The 23,990-nt window shown below is 39.9% G+C and overlaps 1 protein-coding gene across 1 annotated transcript in view; it reads right to left on the minus strand.

The window, feature by feature from the left end:
- Positions 1 to 4,894: 4,894 nt before the first annotated feature.
- LOC138960427 (innexin unc-9-like) overlaps positions 4,895 to 23,990 on the minus strand; it is a 105,931-nt gene continuing 86,835 nt past the window's right edge. Inside the window, exons 3-4 of the mRNA XM_070332337.1 lie at positions 19,126 to 19,318; positions 4,895 to 16,636 (exon numbers count right to left, since the gene is read on the minus strand). Of these exons, the coding sequence (XP_070188438.1) occupies positions 15,629 to 16,636; positions 19,126 to 19,318 (1,201 nt within the window). The 3' untranslated portion in view covers positions 4,895 to 15,628. The remainder of the gene's footprint in view (positions 16,637 to 19,125; positions 19,319 to 23,990) is intronic.

The following is a 23,990-nucleotide window of genomic DNA, read 5'->3' on the forward strand; positions in this document are numbered from 1 at the left end:
GGGATCAGTGTTCGTAATTTTCGAGTTTCAAATATTAAGTAGAAAATTTGATTTGTAAATATAAGGAATATTTCCATTGTAAAGAGAAAATGTCCATGTCTCGTGAGTGTAATATACCTCTATGTTGGAGTTAAAAAAAAGAAGAAAAAGACCAATGAAGAAGGATGCTCACCGCCTATTTACAAGAAAAAAAGACAGAAAAAAAAAGAAGAAAAAAAGAAAAAAAAAAAACAAAAAAAAGGAAAGAAAAAGAGAGGAGAAAACAAGGAAGGGTTGAAGCAGCCTGCATGCAACTGAGGTCAAAAAAAAAAAAAAAAAAGAAAAAGAAAAAAAAAAAAAAAAAAAAAAAAAAAAAAAGATGAAAATGTTTTTAAATCGATTTCGGAAATTTTATTTTAATAATAATTTTTATATTTTTAATTTTCAGATCTTGTTTTTAATCCGAATATAACATATTTATATGTTTTTGGAATCAGAAAAGGATGAAGAATAAGATAAACGTAAATGTGGATCGTTTTATATATTTTTTTTTTATTTACAATTTTCAGATTTTTAATGACCAAAGTCATTAATTAATTTTTAAGCCATCAAACTGAAATGCAAAACCGAAGTCCGGCCTTCGTCGAAGATTGCTTGGCCAAAATTTCAATCAATTTGATTGAAAAATGAGGGTGTGACAGTGCCGCCTCAACTTTTACAAAAAGCCGGATATGACGTCATCAAAGACATTTATCGAAAAAAAGAAAAAACGTCCGGGGATATCATTCCCAGGAACTCTCATGTCACATTTCATAAAGATCGGTCCAGCAGTTTAGTCTGCATCGCTCTACACACACACACACACACACACGCACACACACACACACATACACCACGACCCTCGTCTCGATTCCCCCTCTATGTTAAAACATTTAGTCAAAACTTGACTAAATGTAAAACAACCACCCTACGAAGGTTGACGCGTCTTGAACGTCTGTATTGGTGTTTCGATTTGCTTAGCATTCGTGTTGTAATTGGCTTCCACATCTTCTCCTAAACTCGCATGAAAAAAACATGGAATAATCAAAATTGCGAGACATCCCCGACACCTACACGCATGCGCACTCACGCAGATAAATATAATAAGGTATTAATACTGTGCTGTAGACACGCCAGGTGTAATGCTGCTGCTGCTGCTGCTGCTGCTGCAACTCCTGTTGATACTGTTCCTGCAACTGCTGCTGTTGGTGACGGTGATGATGTTGATGCTGCTGATGATGAAGATGATGCTGATTTAGATGATGTTGCTGCTGCTGCTGATGATGGTGATGATGATGATGATGGTGATGATGGTGATGATGGTGATGATGGTTGTTGTATTCTTCGTCGTTTCTTCTTCTTCTTTCCCTGCTTCTTATATTAAACTTTATTACCAATTCGGTACCCCATATGGCTTTTTGACCAATCAGGGCGGATTCTAGGTGACCCTCTAAATGTTATAACGTTCAGGTAGGGACCCTTTTTGTTTATCAAGCTATAAATTAACAAGACACAGTAACAATTTAAATCAACAATATCAGCGTGATTTATTCTAAAGAATGACATTTCAAATGCTGTCAGATAATACTCTCTTTATGTAAAAAATACCAAAAAGCGAGTTTTGTCGGTGGGTGCTTTACGGAAAAGCAAGGCACCGCCCATCCTCTGAGTGTGCAATGGGACCCGCTCACTTGAAATCTAAATTATCTAAGTTCGGAAAAATCAAGTGAAATTGTCACTCGCTTTTGTATCTTTACGTCATTTCCCATCCGTCTGGAGTCGGTTCTAAATCTGTCGCTCTCTGTTCAACAAGAAAAAGCTAAGCAACAGAAACGCATGTTCAACAAGGTTTATCTTGTGAGATTGTTGTGTGTCAAACGCATTTGACCTGTGAATATTCATCACGTCGGGTGTGTTACTCTGATTGGCTGACCCAGGTCACGAGAATTCTTTGACTGACAGACATAATCAGGTAGGAGCGCTCAAGTTCCCATTGCGGCTGTTCCGTCTAATTCGCGGGGTCGCTTCGAAATTTCTGTTGGTCGATTTAAAGTTAACGGTAATAAAACCGTTATTTCTAATATGCTGACTGTTAGCAAATGATAACAGACATGTCTCACAAACGATATCAGCATTCGCCTAAAAGGTTCATGCTTGATATCTTTTTTCTCGACATGTCTGTTATTATTTGCTAACAGTCAGCATATTAGAAATAACTCATAATATTAAAGAGAGCCCTACACAATAAACTGTTTGGGATGGATGATAATAACTTCTCCTCGCATTGAAAAGGTTCCGAGTTGTGTCTTTATTCTGAATGTTCGTTGAGTTGTTAACTGGTACACTACGTTTTTGTTAATTCGATTTTGGGGGTACCCTTATTTGAGCGGCTGTAACGTAAACCATGTGAAAGAAATCTTTGATCTGATCTAGTATGTCAGATAGCCAAGTTGAGTGCCTACAATTGCACAGAAAGTTTGAATAAAATGACATGAAGGGTTTGGTTCGGGTACGAAACATTTCACAATATGTTTTTTGTTATATATTTTTTTTATTACAAGATGTCAAACTTGTTTATGTTATAGGACGATTTTTAGCCCCGGACAGTCTGTATTACATTTCAGATTTACGTTTCAAATTTTGAAAATGTCTTTTAAAAAATGACTGCAAAAATGGTAAGCTTTGGGAGTCCTGAGCTAAGGTTTTAACACGTGTTTCACGTGAGTTCAAGCATACACCTGTGAATCTCGTCTAAACTCGGGGTAACGCCCGGAAACATGCCCCTAATGGTTTCACATTGAGGTCGTAAAACAACATCATTGCTCGAGTTTACCAGAACCTTCGTGGACGAGATCTGATTGCGGCGTCTCTGCTTTAATCGGGCTCCCCACAGTGCGCGTCCCTGCGTCTTATACGCACTACTGTAGAAGCCGAAAACACGTACTGGAAAGTATGAAGGGGGTCCCGGGACGCACTCAACTTTAAAAGAGCGGGTCCTGGGACGCTCTAAACAATTTTGATCGTGCGTACCGTAATTAATTTTTCAGGCTGCAATCGTAAACTATTGTACACAGCACACTATGCGAGACCACAATGTTTTATAAGTTCACCGGGAATTTTTGGATTTTGGAGCCTTGGAACCCTCCACAGTTCTGCAGTGGGGGTTCATGGACCCTGTAGGAGGGACGTCCTAGGGGAGCCCTGTTTATGCTCTTTCAAACCTTTGTGTTATCAAAGCAGTTTTGTAGCCCATTTGCGTTGAATAAACTTACCTCTGCTTGACTGTTCTTGCCTCTAAACGTTATTTGGGTGTTTTTTTTTGTGCACTTGGTTACATATAGTATAGAGTATGAGAGCTAGTGATGAAGCTTTGTTTTATTCAGAAAACCTAGAGTGGCATATAATACAATCGAATCAGGCGTTGAGATACTGTGGACAATCTCAGTGTGAAAACTACATAATTATTGATATCGTTGCCACTCTCTGTCAGAATTAATAAAAAAATATCTGTTGTAATCTCGTTTTTACATTTAGTCAAGTTATGACTAAATGTTTTAACATCGAGGGGGGAATCGAGACGAGGGTCGTGGTGTATGTGTGTGTGTATGTGTGTGTGTGTGTGTGTGTGCGTGTAGAGCGATTCAGACCAAACTACTGGACCGATCTTTATGATATCCCCATATGTTTTTTTCATTTTTTTGATAAATGTCTTTGATGACGTCATATCCGGCTTTTTGTGAAAGTTGAGGCGGCACTGTCACGCCCTCATTATTCAACCAAATTGGTTGAAATTTTGGTCAAGTATTGTTCGACGAAGCCCGGACTTCGGTATTGCATTTCAGCGTGGTTGCTTAAAAATTAATTAATGACTTTGGTCATTAAAAATCTGAAAATTGTAAAAAAAATATTTCTTTTATAAAACGATCCAAATTTACGTTCATCTTATTTTCCATCATTTGCTGATTCCAAAAACATATAAATATGTTATATTTGGATTAAAAACAAGCTCTGAAAATTAAATATATAAAAATTATTTTCAAAATTAAATTGTCGAAATCAATTTAAAAACACTTTCATCTTATTCCTTGTTGGTTCCTGATTCCAAAAACATATAGATATGATATGTTTGGATTAAAAACACGCTCAGAAAGTTAAAACGAAGAGAGGTACAGAAAAGCGTGCTATCCTTCTTAGCGCAACTACTACCCCGCTTTTCTTGTCAATTTCACTGCCTTTGCCATGAGCGGTGGACTGACGATGCTACGAGTATACGGTCTTGCTGCGTTGCATTGCGTTCCGTTTCATTCTGTGAGTTCGACAGCTACTTGACTAAATGTTGTATTTTTGCCTTACGCGACTTGTTTTTTTTATCATCTATCTCTGTTCTTGTCGATCTTCGATATGAGCTGTGTTTTTGAGAGTATTTTTCAGTGTTTGTGCGTTGCTGCTTGTAAATTGTAGATTTTGTGAGTTGCTATTTGAATATTTAAAAAAAAAAAAAAAATTCTGGTATCCTTTCCCTATATCTAAAATTAGCTTGATTGAGTTTTCTGTAATTCTGTTATGACAGGTTGCTATTTTTGCAGTACTTACCTTGTGCCGCCGGGAGGAGGGAATGCATTGCGTGTGTTTGTGCAGTTAAGTCCGTCACCACACAGACATAAAGATGCACACAGCCACACCCACAAAAAAACACAACACACACACTCACACACAGATACAGACACCAGAGTAAAATAAAGAGAGAGAGAGAGAGAGAGAGAGAGAGAGAGAGAGAGAGAGAGACAGACAGACAGACAGACAGAAAGACAGACAGACAGAGAAACAGAAACAGAGAAAGACAAACAGGCAACCAAGAAGGTACTCGAATCAGGAATTCAATGGAAGGTGCATAGTTTATTTTCAAATGATGATGATGGTAAAGATCCTAAAATACATGACAAACTTACAATAGGTACAAGTGATTAAGGTCTAGTAAGAAAACAAACGCTTCGAAAGGGTATAGGTAACAATAAACAATGACATAGCAATGATAACAATTGTATCACCAAGATGTGCCTTGATTGGGAAGGATCGTGGAATGTAACTCCTGAACTGTGACCAGCCAACCGTAAAACTAGATTTACACGAAGGAATTATGACCTGAACTCTCCATATTTAACGCAGTTAATGACATACACTTTACTGTTTGGATGGTGAATTTAAATGTGTACGTCTTGTAATATTGGACCTTTTGCTCTCATCACAGGCTGGTACAAAGTATTTCATGAATGAACAGTCAAATGATGAAAATGATGGGCAGTGAAAATCTACACACAGATTAAACCTTTTTTTGGAGACATATTCACTCGGATTTGTAAAGATTTGTTTGGCTTTTTCAATACACCTCTGTGTTTTTCTAGAAGCTTGGGCGAGAAGCATCGTGTGCTCCCATTTTTCTCTTGAATAACACTAACATGAATTTGGTTTTACACTTGCGAATAATACACGCAATCGAAAGCTTTAATGAAAGCGTTTGATTTTTTCCCCAATTTTGATTTCTAAATAACAATCACAAAACACCTGCGAAACGGGAGCACAGATTTGCGTGAATACTTGTTCATAAACATAAAACACATTTTGATATGGACAAGCGTAATGTAAGGTAGAAAACATCGCGAATGGTTATTTCATTGATTCTTATTTCGTAAGCCTCTGCAGATTTTACAATGTAACGTAACCTGATTTATCCCACATACGTGTGACATACCACTCATGTCATAAAAATATCGTTCACTCCACAGTGCATGTGAAGAGGTCGTGTCTGGCAGGGACCTGATTTTCCACTGCCCGTGATACCGAGTCACCAAGACAAACGTCATTCTTTGAACGCTTAGAAGAATTTTAAGAACGTACAAGTCACGATATGCTTTCTAGAGTGACGTCTCTTTACTTTGACGTCAAAGATTACACGAGGCTTTCGGAGAGATTCAGGTTCCATTTTGAAGCTTCTTCAATCTGGGCGCTTTGACTGAGGGACGTTTGGAGCAATAGACACGCAAGTACGGTATGTAGGATAAACAGAATACTACATGGCTTCCTGTTTGATACCAGTTTCACACTCGTATTTTACGCTCGCGTGGCTACAACCTACACATTTTCAAATGTGATTAATCGAAACCGAGACACTCGTGATTCCTCTTTGATGCGATATCAGGTCGGTGAAAGAAGCTAACATTTTGCATCATCAAAAGTATACTTACATCTCTGAAAATGTATGCACATATTATACTATATAATAGGTTTTGACAGTTCAAAACAGGAGATATATGCATATTTTAATTTATATAAACTTGACTTTCTGATTCTGGTTTCCTGAACAAAGAAGCATCCAAACTAGCAAATCATCTTGTATTCGTGTGGACAGAACTTAACAAATCGCTTATTAAACCCACAATGCTGAATGCTCGTAGTTACGAACATCTGATGGCAAGATAACTAAAAAAAAAACCAACAACGCCAGCTCATACGTAGTTCATGGTTTGAAGCATGTCAGTCTTATTGGACCCTTTTTTAAATTTTGGCAATATTTAAACAATAACACGAATGTAAATATAAAAAAAATCCCACCAAGTCTTGAAAAGCTATGCATGATGAGGATGGTATGTCACAACAATATTAGAGATAGAAAAACGAAGGATTGTGAGGATATGGGGAAAAAAGGAGTACTTTAAGGCACCCTCCTTTCCGCCTAAACACTTCGGCTCACCGTCAGATTTGGCCAGGTTTTTATTCATGGGACAAAACCATCCCTCCACATGGATACATACTAAAAATCAACACCTTGACTGCTCGCTGTGGTGAGTTGAAATATGTGATGAAATAATTACTTAAAAAGCCACTAGTGACTTGGTATGTGACCAAGTGGAGGGATGGTCTGTTCCTAGTCAGATCTGAGACGGGGATCCGCACTTTTGATACGGGTAAGAGGGTACCTTTAACATTAAGTGGTAGGAGTCACTTAAAAAGGGTAGGGGGGGGGGGGCGTGTATGAAAGGTTGTAAAGAAGAAAATCATCTACATCACAACTTGCTGTTCAATGTAATCAATTGCTCGCCCGGTCAAAATCCACGCGTACTGTATATTCTACTGAACAATTATTACAAAAAAAGGACCACAAAACAAAATGGTTTTGGATGTAAGAATGAAAGAGAAAACATCAAGATATACAAGGAGAGACCACGCTTCTATGACAAGATCATCCCAACATGTACAAATCACAATACTTTGACCAAAAAACACATAATGGCTATCATGTCATTCCTACTTTCAAATATTGCAACCTTCCAAGATTTTCGTTATGTAGTGCGAGAAGAAATACAAGGATTGACGGAGCAGCAGACGGAGGTTGAACTCAAATAGTAACGCGTTATTGTTTATTGACAACCTCAAACAGACAACAACACAATTAATCAACACACACATATATGCTGACGGGTTCATCTGCTCGCGGTATAACCGAACATACAGATCTATAGAAACACACACGCAAACAAAAACATACACACACACGCACACAGACACGACAAAACGCAGACACACAGACTCAAGCATAAATAGACACACGTACGCACAGACACACACAAATGTATGCACGTACGCACGTACGTACACACACACACACACACACACACACACACACACACACACACACACTGACACACACACACACACACACAAGCACGCGTTTAGCACATATGTTTGTCTTTTCCATGTCGGTGTTTGCAATTGTCAATGCACATGGATTGGACAAACAAGAAATACTCAAAACCAGTAACAGCATTCAACTGTAACATGTAACACAGGGAAAATATTAACGGATTCTGCATCATGATTAATTGAGTTTACCGCTTGTACAAAAACAATCATTTTCAAGTGTTTGTTATGTACGCATTTCGCCGCAAGAGCCTATAGTTTGTACAATCACAGCAAGGGTTGCAGAGATTACTGGTCTTATCATGTGTTTCTTAACGACAAATTATCAACTGACTTTTGTTTCCTTTTGCGTATATCTCATATGACGAAGACTGAAGTTTTCAGTTCCATCAGCTGAGAACAACAGATATTCGTTGGACATTTCAAACATCTTAACACTCAGGTCATGGATTGATTTGGTTGAAATTGCCAGACAAGACTTTATTCTTAATATCTGGACACATTCATTCCTCTGCCTATTCTTTTCTATTTTCATCAAAAATTGTCAAATGAAAATGCAACCATTTTAAGTGTGTTTTTTTTTTATGTCGAGCACACGTCTATATTGCCAGCCCGGACAGCGAGACAGCTGTGTTTCTAAAATAGATGGCTATTGTTACAAAACAAATTGTTTTGCATCTGTATCACTTGATACGAATCTTAAAACACGTTATTTGAAGAAATTGCAGCAATTCCACGTATTGTACCATCAACGGAAGTTTGATTTTAATATGATGAACAACTGTACACCGACACAAAATGTCTGAACTTGATGCACAACACGATTTTGTTTTTCTACTTGTTCGCATACTCCAGTAGTTTGCTCTTTTTCTTCAGGCGACAATGAGATGGATCTGAGAAAATAGAACACTGACGTTTGAGGATAATGCAGGAAACATCAAACTACAAATGCATTCCAAATATTACACATGTCGTTCGCGTAGGTGTGTTCGTTAAAAATAACCCTGAACATATTTTGCAAGGTTTTTGCAGGGCACGCGGTCAGATCATATTTTCATATCAGTCAGAAATATTATGGATTGCTTAACTAAAAGTCGTTACGACAAAACATATATTGCACTTGCCCACGCGGACAACTGCCAAAAAACAACGCTATTGCACATATTTGACTTGTATCACAAAAAGAGTGCAAATCTCAACCTCCAGACTAATATTGCACACCAATCCTTACTTTCTACTCTCCTGCGTAAACATGTACAGTCTGACAAATAGGGGGAAAAGTCAAAAGCAAAAAGAAGAAAGATCAACTGTTACAATGTGAAAAGTGAAAGAAGGAAACCTGTGCAAATAAGTATGTGATCCCAGTCCAGCATCAGTTTTGCTACAATAACACAACATTTCGTATATTCACATGCGACACCATAATCACAGATTTCAAAGATTACGTCATCGTAACATTTCTTCAGTATTTTACCTAATCACAGAGAGCACGTTTAGTCTGTCGTATTTTGTTGCTATTGCACAAAAACAAACACAAAACGACAGGAAAAGAACAAGCAGAGAAAAGATCCAGAAATACTGAATTTTACATATTCTTTGCATGGACTCCTCGTAGATCTACTGTAGAACGAATTGAACTTAACCACACTTGATATAAACATCTTTCCTGCCAGATTTAACCTTGACCTTATGCACCGTAAATAAAAAAAAGATATACATAGTACAAAAATCACAATGTCAAATGTCTACACGAAAATCAAACAAGTTCAGATTGTCAAGGAAGTACACAAAACTTACATTTCCTAAAGTATAAACAAACAAGAAAATACGAAACTGACGGTCAAACACAATTTAGCCAAAACGCGGTCTGCAGTTTGCAGCATCTGCGTTCCACTCAAGCTCTAGCCCAATGAATTCTCAAACAAGTAGAAGCTAAAAAGTCTGCCCGGACAGCTAGTTGAGGACGTTTTTAATTATTTGAAAAAAAAAATCACAGCAACTTTTACATTGTGCTTAAGAAGAAAAGTTGTGCAAGATAATTAGTACTGCATCTTGTGTTAAAAGGGTTAAGTGCTATCCCTAATCGTGTTTGCTCTACCCTGGTAATTTTTTTAGTGACACGACCAAAAACGGGTAAACTTCAACCCCGAACGAGCCTCAGTAACTCACCCCACTGACCTCTGTACTGTGCCGAGTGCACGGTTTTTTTTCCACACCTGTCAAGTTCCGTTTCACTGCATTCCTCGGTAAGGTTCTGTTCTATGAGCGTGATCGTTTTGAAAAACACGAGAGTTCAAACGAATATATTAAATTGTGACATTGAGCGTCGGGCTCTTTTCGGGTATAAATGTTATTGGCTTTCCTTTTGATTTGAGAAAATGTACGTGTACAGGGCTTAGACTGTAAACAACTTGAAACAAGCGATCTTAACTGACAGTACTACTAATCGTTTTAAACAACTTTTCTTCTTGATTACTATATAAAAGTTGTCTAGATTGTTTTTTTGATAATCAAAAACGACCTCCGCTAGCCGTTCGGACAGACTATATGTGACCCTCCACCACGAAATGAGTCGCATGTCATCTCGCGCGGTTCTGCGTAAGGCTTAAATGTAAGTCCGGGGAGTGTCTGGTAACAGTGTGAGGGTCACCTTAGTCACAGGCTTATAACTCAAACAGTTTTCGCTCTTTTCTAAAACGGGTTTCACCACAGGATAGAGCATAAAAAACTCTTTAGGAAAATGTAAAAATATGAAAATCATGCAAAGGTGACATGTGACTCACTCCGTGGTGGAGGGTCACAATACCTTACAGGCACACTCCTTCCCGTGTAAACAGTCCGGCTCACCATCTCAGATCTGACCAGGCTTTTACATGGGATAACACGATCCCTCTACTTGGCCACGTCCCCAAAATGAACAGCCTGGGAGCTCTCGGTGAATAGGGCGCATTTTCTTGTTAGGAATATATTTAGTAAAATCCACTGCAAGAAGTTAGGGTGTAGTGTTTTGGAATGTGCCAATGTGGAGGGATGGTTTTTATCCCATACATGTAACAGCCTGACCAGATCTGATCCTGTGAGTTTTACACGGGAAGGTATCGAGCCTTTGATAGCACGTACAGATAGCACCTTACTACCTCCTGATCTTTCATTGAAATTAAACTCAGCCTGTCCAGTTTTCTTCTTCTGGTCTTTTGATAAATGTAGACTGCATTTTGCACTTATACTAAACCATTTCAAGAATGGACTCAGACTGCATATTGCAGATATATCTTTAACTCTGAAATAAATGTTCTGCATTTTACACTATTGATACGTCATTTAATACATTCACTAATGCGAGTAACAAAGTGTGTGCAATGCAATAACCCGTTTTGCTTGGTCATGGCAATAGGTTCATTTTGTATACCAGCTTGAGGGCCGGCACTCAGCTGAATTTACTACTAGCATAGACCTGTATCTAAATATAGGTCCCTGCTACTAGTTTCTTCGTGTTGTTCTCCCTTTACAGTGTTGACCTTTTTGGCGTAATTGCGTATGTGACTGTTTAAAAAAAAAATCCTTGGCACAGCCAAATTATTGAGTGTTTTTGAACACATTTTTAATCATCCCTCTTGATTTCATACTATGCGATGAGTAGCTAATGGTCCCTTACAACGTCATCCGACGAATGTCCGTTGAAAGAAAGAATGAGCAGTAATGTACGTGGGGGAATTCATTTTCCCCGAAAGCTAAGAACTGAAAACGTACCATCTATTGTTTGTTGGCTAGATAAAAAGCACATTTAAAAAAAAGAAAACAACACGCTTTTATATCAAAATGCAAATGGTATTTTGCTTTGCTAAACAGGTAAGACCACATGCTATAAAATGAACACATCATACATCATTTTCTGTAGTGCAGTTGCATTCAAGTTTTATAAAAACGTGATGGCAGTTTGGTTTTGATGGGGAAACAAATTAGCATCTATATGTTTGTTTTACAAAACAACCCTTCGGATTAAAAGACATTCATGCCTGGTGATTTCACGCGCAACATAAACACATACTTGATGAAATCTCTGTGCGTGACAGTCAATTTACATGTGACAAAAAAGAACACACACAATGAAAATCTGTACAGCAAATGTACAGGTAAGACTTATGAAGTACTATTCATTTTCAATCAGTATAAAATAATCAATATATTGATATGGATGTAAAGACTTCCAGAGTCACCTTCTAATGTACTGTTCGCAAAACAACCCAAAACAAGTCGCTTTAAGCGATATTAAAACATTTAGTCAATCTGTCATTCATTCAACCTGAAAACTGGGTCAGTCTCTATCAGATCTAAGTCCTGGCTGGCCAAAATCCGTCAACCGAGACAGCACTGGTCTCGGTGAAGCAATAAACCTTATTTGCATAAAAGGATTTTCGTTACTCCTGAGTACATTTTTAAATGATATACAACATATGTATATACTTTTTGATTTTGGAAATACTAAAGAACACAATGAAACCTCTTTTGCAATTTTGATTTTAGGCACATATTTGATTACCAAAATGATTAAAGCTTCCAATGAAATGCAATCCCATAGTCCGTACAGGGCCATTGAAATCTCTTTTGCAATTTGATTTTAGGCACATATTTGATTACTAAAAAAATTAAAGCTTCCAATGAAATGCAATCCCATAGTCCGTACAGGGCCAAACATTGTTTAAATAAAAACAACATCAATGAGTTTGATTGAAATGTGCAGACGCCACAGTGCCGCGTCAATTTATTTGACCAACAGAGTTGTCATCTGGAATTTCCTAAACATGTCTATTTTTAACACACACACACACACACACACACACACACACACACACACACACACACACACACACACACACACACACACACACACACATACACACACACATTCAACCACTAAAATATGACCTCATCACCAGCAACCCATTCAGTCAAATATTGATAGAACGGAAAAAACCCCATTAAATAATACAAACTTCATTTGAAAATGATGCACTCAGTTTCCTAAACAATCAGCCGTCGTCTTATATTCCCTGTATATTTGTAAGCGTGCAAACCGACGTTTGGAAAAAATAAAAAAAAAATTGAATGTTGTTATTTGGATAACTATATAATTTGGCTCTCAATGCGCAAAGTATACAGTGCTGCGATATTGTGGTAGACTGCTTATAATGCCATTTTGTGTGATGAATCTGTTAACGATCACAATTTGTGTAATGACTCTGTTGGAAATCTTTCCTTCTTTTCAGTGGTGTTGTCTAAAGATCAGACCGTAGAACACATAATTCAAAATGTTCATCAAAAACGAGAAAAAATATAAATAGAGCAGTTGAACTGTTTATTGTTGTTCAATAGTCAACAACACACGCGCAAAATTCGATTTATGTTCATTACTATAATATATCGCTAAACATCACTTTGCACGCTCAAAAATTGCAGTCAGCATTAAAGATGGCATACATAGAAGTTCAATTTGTTTCCATTGTAAATCGAACAGTTTTGCACGCATTGGAAATCAATATCACTAGGACTCATACTTTTCAGACATGCTCACTCTTGTCTTCCCGTTTCTGTCTACTTGAATCGATGATTTTCTCGCCGTTGCAAGACAGTCTAATTGCCCTCTTTCCGAAGATGTAAAATACAAACCGCTTCCACTCACAAATTCATCCACACGGAAAACAACAGAATGTAGAACTTCTCATGAACTGAACTGGTTTTCAGCATTACAGTCCGACTGTCGGCTGCTTTCAATAGTTTTACCCGAAGAGTTACCAGCCTTTTGAAAGAGCTCACTATATGCAGCCTCATAGATTAAAACATGGTTGTATAGTCACGTTAGACATGCATCCATTTGGATATTATCAAAGCTTGGGAACTTGTGACGATTGAAATAAGTGTAATGACATGTATTTCAACTTATATCTGTTGATTTGCTCACAATGACTTTGAAACTCAAATGTTTCTTTCAGGATTGTGCTTTGCCTGCGTGTGCAACCTCACTATTGCAAACCTTATAACTAATCTGTCAGGCTGACATATTAAGTAAGTTCTTTAGAAATGCCGTAGAAGGGTGAAGATCATCACTATCGTAACGAACGTCTATTGGGTGAAAATGTGTAATTATGCGTCTCTCCAATACTGTTATCATCTACGGCTAAATTTGACTACAGTTCATATCTCGAATTTCTATAAAAAGTGGGGGATTATCAACAAGTATGCAGGGTAACCAACTCGCCGGTATGAATTTGGCTTCAGTCCAGAAGTAATAAAAAGGAATCGTATTAAGTTAGGTATAAACAACAATCAAACTATAGTGCTTCCAATGCAGTCATCCTTCTGACCTGGTTCTGTGGTCATAAACGCGTATTGTCTGACCCTTCCAAGCAATTGCAGAGAATGTCTCTACCAAACACAAGACCCTAGGGCTTCATCCCTTATGTTGGTCGTGGAATGAATTCCATCTTTCCTCCATCAACTGCTATGGCCGCATTCGTAAAGCATTAATTTTGCAGAATTTTACGCGACCACGGTTTTTCTATGGTAAAAGCCGCACAGTTCTGGTGGTCGTAGGTTTTTCAAGTTCCCACCTTTGACTTATGTCGTGACATTTCCGTTGCAGCTGACTTTGGTCAAGTTTCTGATCCAGAGCTGTTCGAAAACATCCTTTGTTTATCGACAGGCTCGATGGTGGCAAAAAGCTGCGGATTTGTTTTGCCGGAGAAATGTAAATCTATTGCTGACAGAAAAGTCACATTCTCTGGGCCGAGTTCGCAGCAGCAGTTTACAAGTCCCTTTTGACCCGGAGACTTCAGTGAAGTATCATTGTTCACGGATGCTGGCGGCGTTCTTTATTAAGGGCGTTCTGATGAACCTGAGTCATGTGTTTTGGGCCCTGAGTCAAGCGTTTTACATCGGGTCTGAGTCAAGCGTTTTACATCAGGCCTGAGTCAAGCGTTTTACATCGGGCCTGAGTCAGCCGCTTTTTTATATTTTTTTTTAATAGGCCTGAGTCATGCGTTTTGACTGGGCCCCGAGTCTCCTGGTGCGCTTGGCACGGTGTTCTCCGACGATGACGTCATTCTCGATGACTGTATCTTACAGAGTCTGTTTGTAGTATTACTAAGTAGCCGATTTTGACAAATAGTCGTGGCGAGATTAAAGAGACACGTCTACCCGCGCCAGCCCCTTCCTTTTCTGATCTAAAACTGACACCACAGAGGACCTTTCAGAAACAATAAATAAAAGATTCAAACTATCACACGAACCTGATCTTATCATTAGTTTTCCTTAAACGTAGCAGCCAATGGCATGACAAGTGTATTTACGTGAACTGTGCCGCTCTTTATCACAAGACAACATGCAAGACGTTGCGGTTAACACTCATGAAAACAGCAGTCGTAACGCCTCTCCACAAAAACCTTGCTTGAAGCTACTACTCAACACAGACCCGAAAGCGAGTTCTTCCCAAGGTTCAGCAAACATCTCTCACCTATACCGCAACAACAAAACAACACTCCTAAACCCGTCGTGCAGAATAAGCTCTAGAGGCAGATGAGGACTGGACCATCGACACAAGACTCACAACCCGTCACGTACCATCTCCACCGAAATACAAAACAAGCTCCTGTCACATACACAGAGGCTGGGTCTCTACATTTATTTACACGCTGGTCCCGAGACCGTCCTTCTCAAATTCCTTCTCGTCGTCTCCAGAGGAGTCGTGGATGCAGAAACCGTTCTGCCTCCCTAGCGGGTTGAAGCCGACGAGCTCGATGCCGGGAGTGGTAGAAGGACACTCCAGGTCCTCCAGCTCCGTTACGTTCTCCAGCGACACGCTCTTAATCTTCATCCACCTCATGACGTTTTGCACCAGCTTCCACCGGCGTACGGTTAGTCAGACATTACTGTTGTCGTCGCTGATCTGGTTGGCGTGTCGGAACAGCGGCTTGTTGCGGTAGTGGTTCCACAGCTGCAGGATCAGCTCCGACACCAGCACGTCGTTGGCGTTCTTGCCCACCAGCCGGAGCACGAAAATGCCGTCTTGCCGCAGGTACTGCTCCGCGAACTTGACCGCCATCTTCTTGTCCAGCTCTGACTTGTAGCAGTCATTGATGCGCAGGAACTTCTTCAGGTAGCGCAGCCGGTGCTGGCGGAAAATCATGCTGTACACCCAGATGAGGAAATTGGCGGCACTTAAGGTCGAAACAAAAACGAGCCAGAACCAAATGAAAATAAAGATCTTTTCGTTAAAGAGGTTAATAGGTAGCACACACTGCACGGTGTACTGGTGAACGTTTTGCATCTGACGAATCTCAAAATAACAGTGCGTCACTCGCGGGAAGCGAGGCGACTCGGACCAGTCTATGCCCCGGGCCAGGTGGTCCATCACCTCGAACCCGTACACATTATAATTCGTGCCCAGGAACTCGTTCAGAATGAACAGCTGTCCGATGGCATTGGTCAGGTAGAGGAGCTTGATGAACATGTAGATGGTGACCAGGTAGTTGCCGTAGCGCTTGCCCCACACCAGGCAGCAATACTTGGAGATCTGCTGGCGCAGGCGGATGAAGCAGCCAGAGCGGTACTCGCGGGCGCTCTCGATCCAGCGGTCCATGTAGCGCACAATGTGCTTGATGGTCCGCTCCCGCTCGTCCGGGGCCACGTATGCCGTCTCGGCCGCCAGGGTGACGATCTTGTCCAGGTTGACGCCCGCCGAGGCCGTCAGGATGCGCCAGAGGATGCAGGGCACCTTGAAGAGGAGCGCCTGAAAGAGGAGGATCATGGGCACCCATTGGTAGTAGCCTATCTCCGTATCGTAAGGCCGAGTGTGGCGTGGCGGCATGTCCTCGAAGGGTACATGATAGGTGTTGGAGATCCAGCACACGTTGTTGGTGTAATCCACCTGCAACAATAACCACGCTTACTTTTATGAAGGGAACGGAAACACTTTTGATAGTAGTAAGGATAGGGAGAAGAAAGGAAGGAAGGAAGGAAGGGAAGGAAGGAAGGAAGGAAGGAAGGAAGGAAGGAAGGAAGGAAGGAAGGAAGGAAGGAAGGAAGGAAGGAAGGAAGGAAGGAAGGAAGGAAGGAAGGAAGGAAGGAAGGAAGGAAGGAAGGAAGGAAGGAAGACCGACATATAGGAAGGTAGGAAGGAAGGAAAGAAAGAAAGAAAGAAAGAAGGAAGGAACTAAAGACAGAAGAAAGAAAGAAATTCATTATTTCTCCTGTTTCTGTTAGCCATGAAATGTACACTAAGAAAGGAACATAATATTCCTGCATCTACCCGCACTGCTAAGGAAATCATACAAGCAACCGACCAACTTACCACCAACCTACCAATAAATAAACAAAGAAAGTCTATTGTTTGCCGTATTTGTGTGTGGAATGCTAAGAAGTACAATGAATACAAACGATACACCCGGGCACCGACATTCGCAATTCGCTTTTTAATTATTCTAACTTAACCACCGTGTGGGTAACAAACTGCGTTCATCTAAAATCATATCAACGGCTTTCTTTTTACTCCGCAATCCTGATTTTGTTCTGGATACTGCCGTCCATAAGTATTTTGTATTTCTCTCATTGATAACCAAATAGATGCTATACAGACCATACCCAAACCACAACAAATCTACAAGTACCGACCATGGCCTTACTTCAACCCTTTCACCTCCTCCCTCCTCCGCTTCCCAAACAAAGACCTCCCGAAATACTTTAATTCCAGAACCCGAACCCTCCGACCTTAGTGCAGACATGGCCATGGGTATCCCGCGTACTTCGTTCTTCGGTGTTAATCACAAAGAGAAAGTGACGGATAACACTTTTCGCAGTCTTGTACTCCAATAATCGAATTGTTCCGATTTCCCAAAAGAACTTACTCGTCTAGTCCAGAAGGTCGTCGCAGTAAAATGCTTGTCCCTTAACAATTAAAGAAAGTGAGTTTGCGCTTCTCGAGTGTTATCTAAGTTGTTCTTACTTAAACATTCTGCAAACTGTCCGAACTACCACTCCCGTTTCATTTCCCTTCTGCACTTCTTTTTCCTCATCGTCACTAGTCACTTTCTAAATCTACTGCATTCCTCAGTTTCTTTCTTTCTGTTTTTCACATTTTTATTCTGATGCATTTTAAACAGATTCTCAATTCATTTCTTGTTTACTGACAAATAGAACAAGATTTGTGTAAAAGAGTACAGGAACGTTGATTTGTTCGAAATTGTTACGCTGCAAATGCAAACTTGGAACTTTCATAAGGTTTGCAGGAGATGAGGGCGGAGAAGGGGATGAGGGGGCGGAGTTCTTTCTTGTTTCTCACGGATGTTTTCTGAAGTTATTGGCGACGGAAACTTCTGCTAGTGTTGCAAATACAAAATTGTTAAACGCCGCACCTCTACTCAATCCATGCATTTACACTAAACCCACTTTCAGAAGCAAACCACCACACAGACTGACAGGCAGACATGTGATACCCCGCTTCCACCAAGGATACCCCTATTTCACACTAAAACGAACAAGAACACCCTAATAACAAAACTCGAAGAGCGCCTTATCTCACGTTTATCGAGGTTTTCTGTCCCGTTCTTACCTGACAATTGTTGAGTCTACATTCCTTCCTTTCTTACGTTCTCCATCGCGAGAGACGAAACAGACAGACAGACAGACAGACAGACAGACAGACAGACAGACAGACAGACAGACAGACAGACAGACAAACAGACAGACAGACAGACAGACAGACAGACAGACAGACAGACAGACAGACAGACAGACAGACAGACAGACACACGCCCCTATCCACTTCATCCTCATTACCTTTTTTTCTAACCACACAATTAGTCACATCAAATCTCTTACATAACCAAAGCCGCCGCTATTTCTTTAAAAGCCTCGCCAATTTAACCTTCACAGAATCATATGATGTGATTTGTACGATTTACGGCTTGCAGGATTCAAGGTAAAATGTATCCGAATAGGAACACACGGTTTTCTGCCTCTTGGTAGCGCCATCCGATTAAGTAGGAACAATTCCAAATATTCCACACATGTCATACAGGTCGCACAACATCCGAACTAAGCATTTCAAATAACGTCATTAATTCTATAAGAGCTAGAAAAAAAGAAGAGAAAAAAAAAAGAGAGAGAAAAATACAGTGTTTCCGGTTCCCCGACCGACTCTATTTTTCCTCCCAAACCTATGTTTTCACTTCCGACCCCAGAACTTTCTTGACCCTCCAAAAAACAACAACAAGAAACAACAACAATCACACACAAATGGGATGGGAGAGGGAGGGAGAGGGTGGAGAAGCTGGTCATCTGAAATTAACATTTTATTTGTTTCGAGGGGCCTCAAAAACTCCCGAGAGCTAGTAGTTCCAGTTATCACAACAAGCTCACCTGGCTCTCCTCAAACTGCGCAGGACACCAGCAGTGGATGGGCTCGCCGACGTACTGCTTGGTGCTGACCACGATGGTAAAGATGATGAGGATGATGGTGGTGTACAGGTGGTTCAGGCGGTCGATCCAGTCGTCATCGTAGCGACCCTTCAGGCGGGCATAAGTCGCAAAACTCCCCAGGACGCTGTCAAGCCTGCCAAGACACACACAAACACAAAATTCCCACGCTCAATCGTCAGTGTCATGAATATGTACAAGTATGCTTTACTTTTACATCATTATCATATTATATTATGCACACACAAAATAGAATAGTATGCATGCATTTGTTGCCACAAACGTTATAGGGTCAACCCATAATGTAAAGAAATGTGGATTTTACGACATACATTGTTCACATCTAAGAAGAGTGTTGTCTTATGATTCACTCATATTTTGTGGCCTGGCCTCTTCCTGGCCTTTGACACACACTCGTATTAAAGCAAAACAATTTTTTTTAATTCCTTGTGAAAATAGACGTACACATGTGCCTGAAGAAACAAATGGACATGGAATTTGACCAAAACAAAACTTGTCCAAGATAACGAACTGTAAACTATAGTCCACTATGATTTTTGGCAGCTTTACTCTCCAAATATATGAGCTTGTTTGAAAAACAGAAAAGGACGTATTCACTCTTATATTTTCCAGTATAACAAACATTATACAACAAAACAAAAAAAAAAGCAAAATAACCCGAACAATTGTTTTACTCATGTAAACATCTAAAATCGATCGGTTACACTGCGAGTACAGGATTGATACGACATAACGCACACAAAACACCGGGATATCTAAACTACATATATAATGTATTGGCTTTTAGCCAACGCACACTACACACAACAATAAACATCAACCACAAGTTGTTAATATCATATCATATCATAATTAAATAATCTGATATCCTAACGAAAATGACAAATAATGTGTGACACAGCCAATATCAATGAAGTAGGAATGAATTGATTAATGAAGCAAAGAAGTGGAATGATATGTCACTAATCCACACTCAAGACAAGTAATAAATGACAAAACAATGTGTCCAGACCATTAACTAAGAATGCACACACACACACACACACGCACACACACACGCACACACACACGCACACACACACACACACACACACACACACACACACACACACACACACACACACACACACACACACACACACACACACACATTCAGTGAAAGTAAGTGATACCAGGAACTCAAATTGATAATGCTATGTTTTAGATGTATCCTAGTTTTGTTAATGAGAGACAGTTTCATATTCAGAAGGCCATCTTTCTCTCATGAACGAAAATGAGAGGTGCAAGCTACTTTTTGTTGTTAATAGGTTGAAGTTTACCGATGAATGCATATTTTTGAACACTTTAGATTTAAAATATTAGTCATTTGTTTGGCTCCCAACGACGTCAGTACACATCTATTTGGCAAAATCCAACATTTTTTCAATATAAAACACAATTAACACATCCTCTAAAAAATAATGCGGCTTGATACAAGAAGATTTAACAATTCCCTTGAATAAATAAAAATAGAACCTGTACAACCGCAAAACTGAGTAGATACGTTTCAAAGAATATATAATGCATTTGATGTCCCTTTGAAAAAAGGCAAAGTAAAGCCCATTAAGATTTAACTCATGTTAACAGTATTGTGGAAAGTACGACACCAGCGACAACCCAATATGTTAATGAAAACAATTTGTTAAAGAGTGATCTACAGAATTCCATCTTGTACCCACCCCATAAATAAGAATACATGTATTTTGCGTAACCATCGAAATAATAACCAAAAGAATCAACGTTGTAAGGTTTTAAAACATAAACACACATATTTATCAGGGTAAAAAACCGTAAGTCAGGAAAATGTATATCTAAAAGGAATGTATATACCTCTGTTAGACTAATCTACTAAAGAATCAATCTCGTAAGCTACTAACCCATAAGCATACATCGTTTTGGACAGAGAGAAAACTATTAGTCAGTTAGAGTGCTCGGGTGGACGAACTGTAAAGAAATCGAAGACACCAGGAAACGGTCCTTACGAATTTTGCAAATCCTCTAGAACGGCCTGATTCTCCTTCTTGGCACTCACGGTGCGAATTGTTCGTGTCTGGCACCCACATGTTTCCGTTTCCACCGCCGTGTTACAGTCAGCGAAAATATCATTTTCATATTTGAACGTGCTCATTGGATCGAGGGGACTAAAAATAGTCACACTGTGCTAAAAATAACCACAGTCTGCTGAGAATTTTCTGTTTGTCAGAATTGTTCACGATCGATTTCCGTTCTATCACTGAGTTGACAGACGCTGCAATAATGTTTTTGTTTGATTTTTTGGTTTGGTATTTGCAAGGTCTCCAGAACTGCCCAACAGTCTGGGTTTTCTGTTTTAGTCTGGACATTGAGTTCAAAGTATCTATTATAAATTTACGAAAATGCCTTGTCTTTTGTCTTCTTAAACTTCAGCAATTGAAATGTCAACAACGACAATACGAAAAAAATCTTTTTGCTCCAACCTTGCTTTTCTGCTTACTTGAAGTATAAATCTTTGTAATAATATTTCACATGAAATACGAGTAGCGTTCACATCGAAATGCGTTGAAACAAATTTAAACTTGAACCCATGAACTATGCGAACATCTGTTTCAATATCAGTTCTTCAGAGGATGATTTTTGATCTTTGTCTAATGGGCCATTGCAGAGGAATCTCAGTTGAACGTTGATTGGTTTCGAATCTGCCATGTGTGAAAAGCTCAAAGAACACACGCTAACAACCACATACACTACACGCTGCAAGTACAGAAAGCACACACAACTATAGTATGTCCAAGAAACAAAAAGCAACGTGTCGGAATACTGACTCTCCACGTCTTCCCGAACGCCTCGAGGATTGTTGCTTGCGTTTCGTCATGCGGGCAGAAACAAAATTACACATCCGAACCCAAAGCAACCTCTTTAGCTTTAGATTTTAGGAATTCTAAAAGTCTGGGTAATTTTGTGAGCCAATTCTTTCCATGTGTATATAATAATCTACAACCCTCCTACGGGAAAAAGGATGAAATTGACTTAACACGTTTTGACGTTTTGTTGCTGACTGCCGTGAACACTCCGGCCCAAGCGAAACCAGAATTCATAATTACTTTCAGATGTTTACGTCACCGCGAATTTGTACTTTGAATTTGTTATTTGAAGCCTAACACGTTTCGTTGAAAACTATTGCTTTATGACGAAATCATTGCCATCCTAGTTTTGACACCAGACAAGCACTTTGCGGTCTCTACATTGTTCCTAAGACTACCATCCTTTACGTTGTCCTACAAGACTGCACACGACAAAGCCGACGACCCTCAAATAAATACTTTGGCAGGGGATCAGTAGATGCGCGAAAAGCCCAACTTGGCTACAAATTATTTAGGTGCCCTTGGCCCCTAGGGACAAAAGAGAAGACGGGGAGAGAGAGAGAGAGAGAGAGAGAGAGAGAGAGAGAGAGAGAGAGAGAGAGAGAGAGAGAGAGAGAGAGAGAGAGAGAGAGAGAGAGAGAGAGAGAGAGAGAGAGAAAGAAAGAGAGAGAGAGAGAGAGGTGCAGGCGACGTCTATAATTAAATATCAATTATGTATGCCAGAGTCATCCGCTGGCGGATATCATTGCCATCAACATATGTAACTACATCCATGACTATTTCATCATGTACACGCTACAACTCCCCCCCCCCCCCCCCGTACCTCTCCTCCCCACCCCAACACACTCTCTTCTCCCTGAGTATTACGCTTCTGTGCTGTGCTGACAAGCGCCAAAAAAATGTAGCCACGAAACCAGCCTAAATTGGTTTCACGTAAATTTGTTTTGACGTGTCTAATTCGTCGATGCTGCTGTTAACCAACTTGCGAGAAGGCATTCGACTGACACTCTTGTAACACAAAAGTCGCGAAATGTAATTTGGCCGACCCACTTGGCCCAAATTGAGACAGACATACCCAGTCACGCGGGTCACTCTTCAAACATTAGTTTTCAGCTACAAAACTTCTACGGGGCTTTTTATATTCTATATATTGCTTGCCTCATAAAGGAGGGAAACAAAAGCAGGCCCATATTTTACCAGATGGTGCCTTTTGATACTAGGCCAAACTGGCGTACTCTGATGATAAAGAAAATTTAATCTAAGAAATTTAAAGGCAGTTGTCTTCGGATTGGGATTATTCATGTACGGTACTAGCAGCACCCTGGACAAAGTGGGGTTCTTCGATGCTGGGCCAAACTGGCGTAATCAGTAGATAAAAGTAATCCAATCCGAGAAATTGAACTGTTATTTGGAAAAGAATGAAGTGTGTATTACGTGTATAAAATGTTAAGTACAGACCGCAGTGTTGACAGACTCTACCTGAACTGTCACTGAGAGAGACAAAGACAGAGACGGTCAGACAGACAGACAGACAGACAGACAGACAGACAGACAGACAGACAGACAGACAGACAGAAAAGACACAGAGAGGACGCACACTTGTTCTGTTCAAGATGTCTTCATCATGCCAAAAACACATCAAGCCATTAAGCAACAAAGCATTATATATAACACCTCGCAACAAACGTCGCAGATAGTGAGTATGTACTGCAAGAATTCTCTCTTCTACTCAATCCCCAAACCCCATAAGCATACACACACGCAACGTGCCCCTATGCCATCATTCAGCAACAAATTGTGAAGTATACATAACGTCCAGCGCTGACCGTTGGCCGTGGCACACCTTGGTCGATAGAAACACAAAGCCAATGCATACAGACAGGGTGAGTACAGTGCTTATGTAAGAGG

Source organism: Littorina saxatilis, linkage group LG2 (genome assembly GCF_037325665.1).
Source record: "Littorina saxatilis isolate snail1 linkage group LG2, US_GU_Lsax_2.0, whole genome shotgun sequence".
NCBI lineage: Eukaryota > Metazoa > Mollusca > Gastropoda > Littorinimorpha > Littorinidae > Littorina > Littorina saxatilis.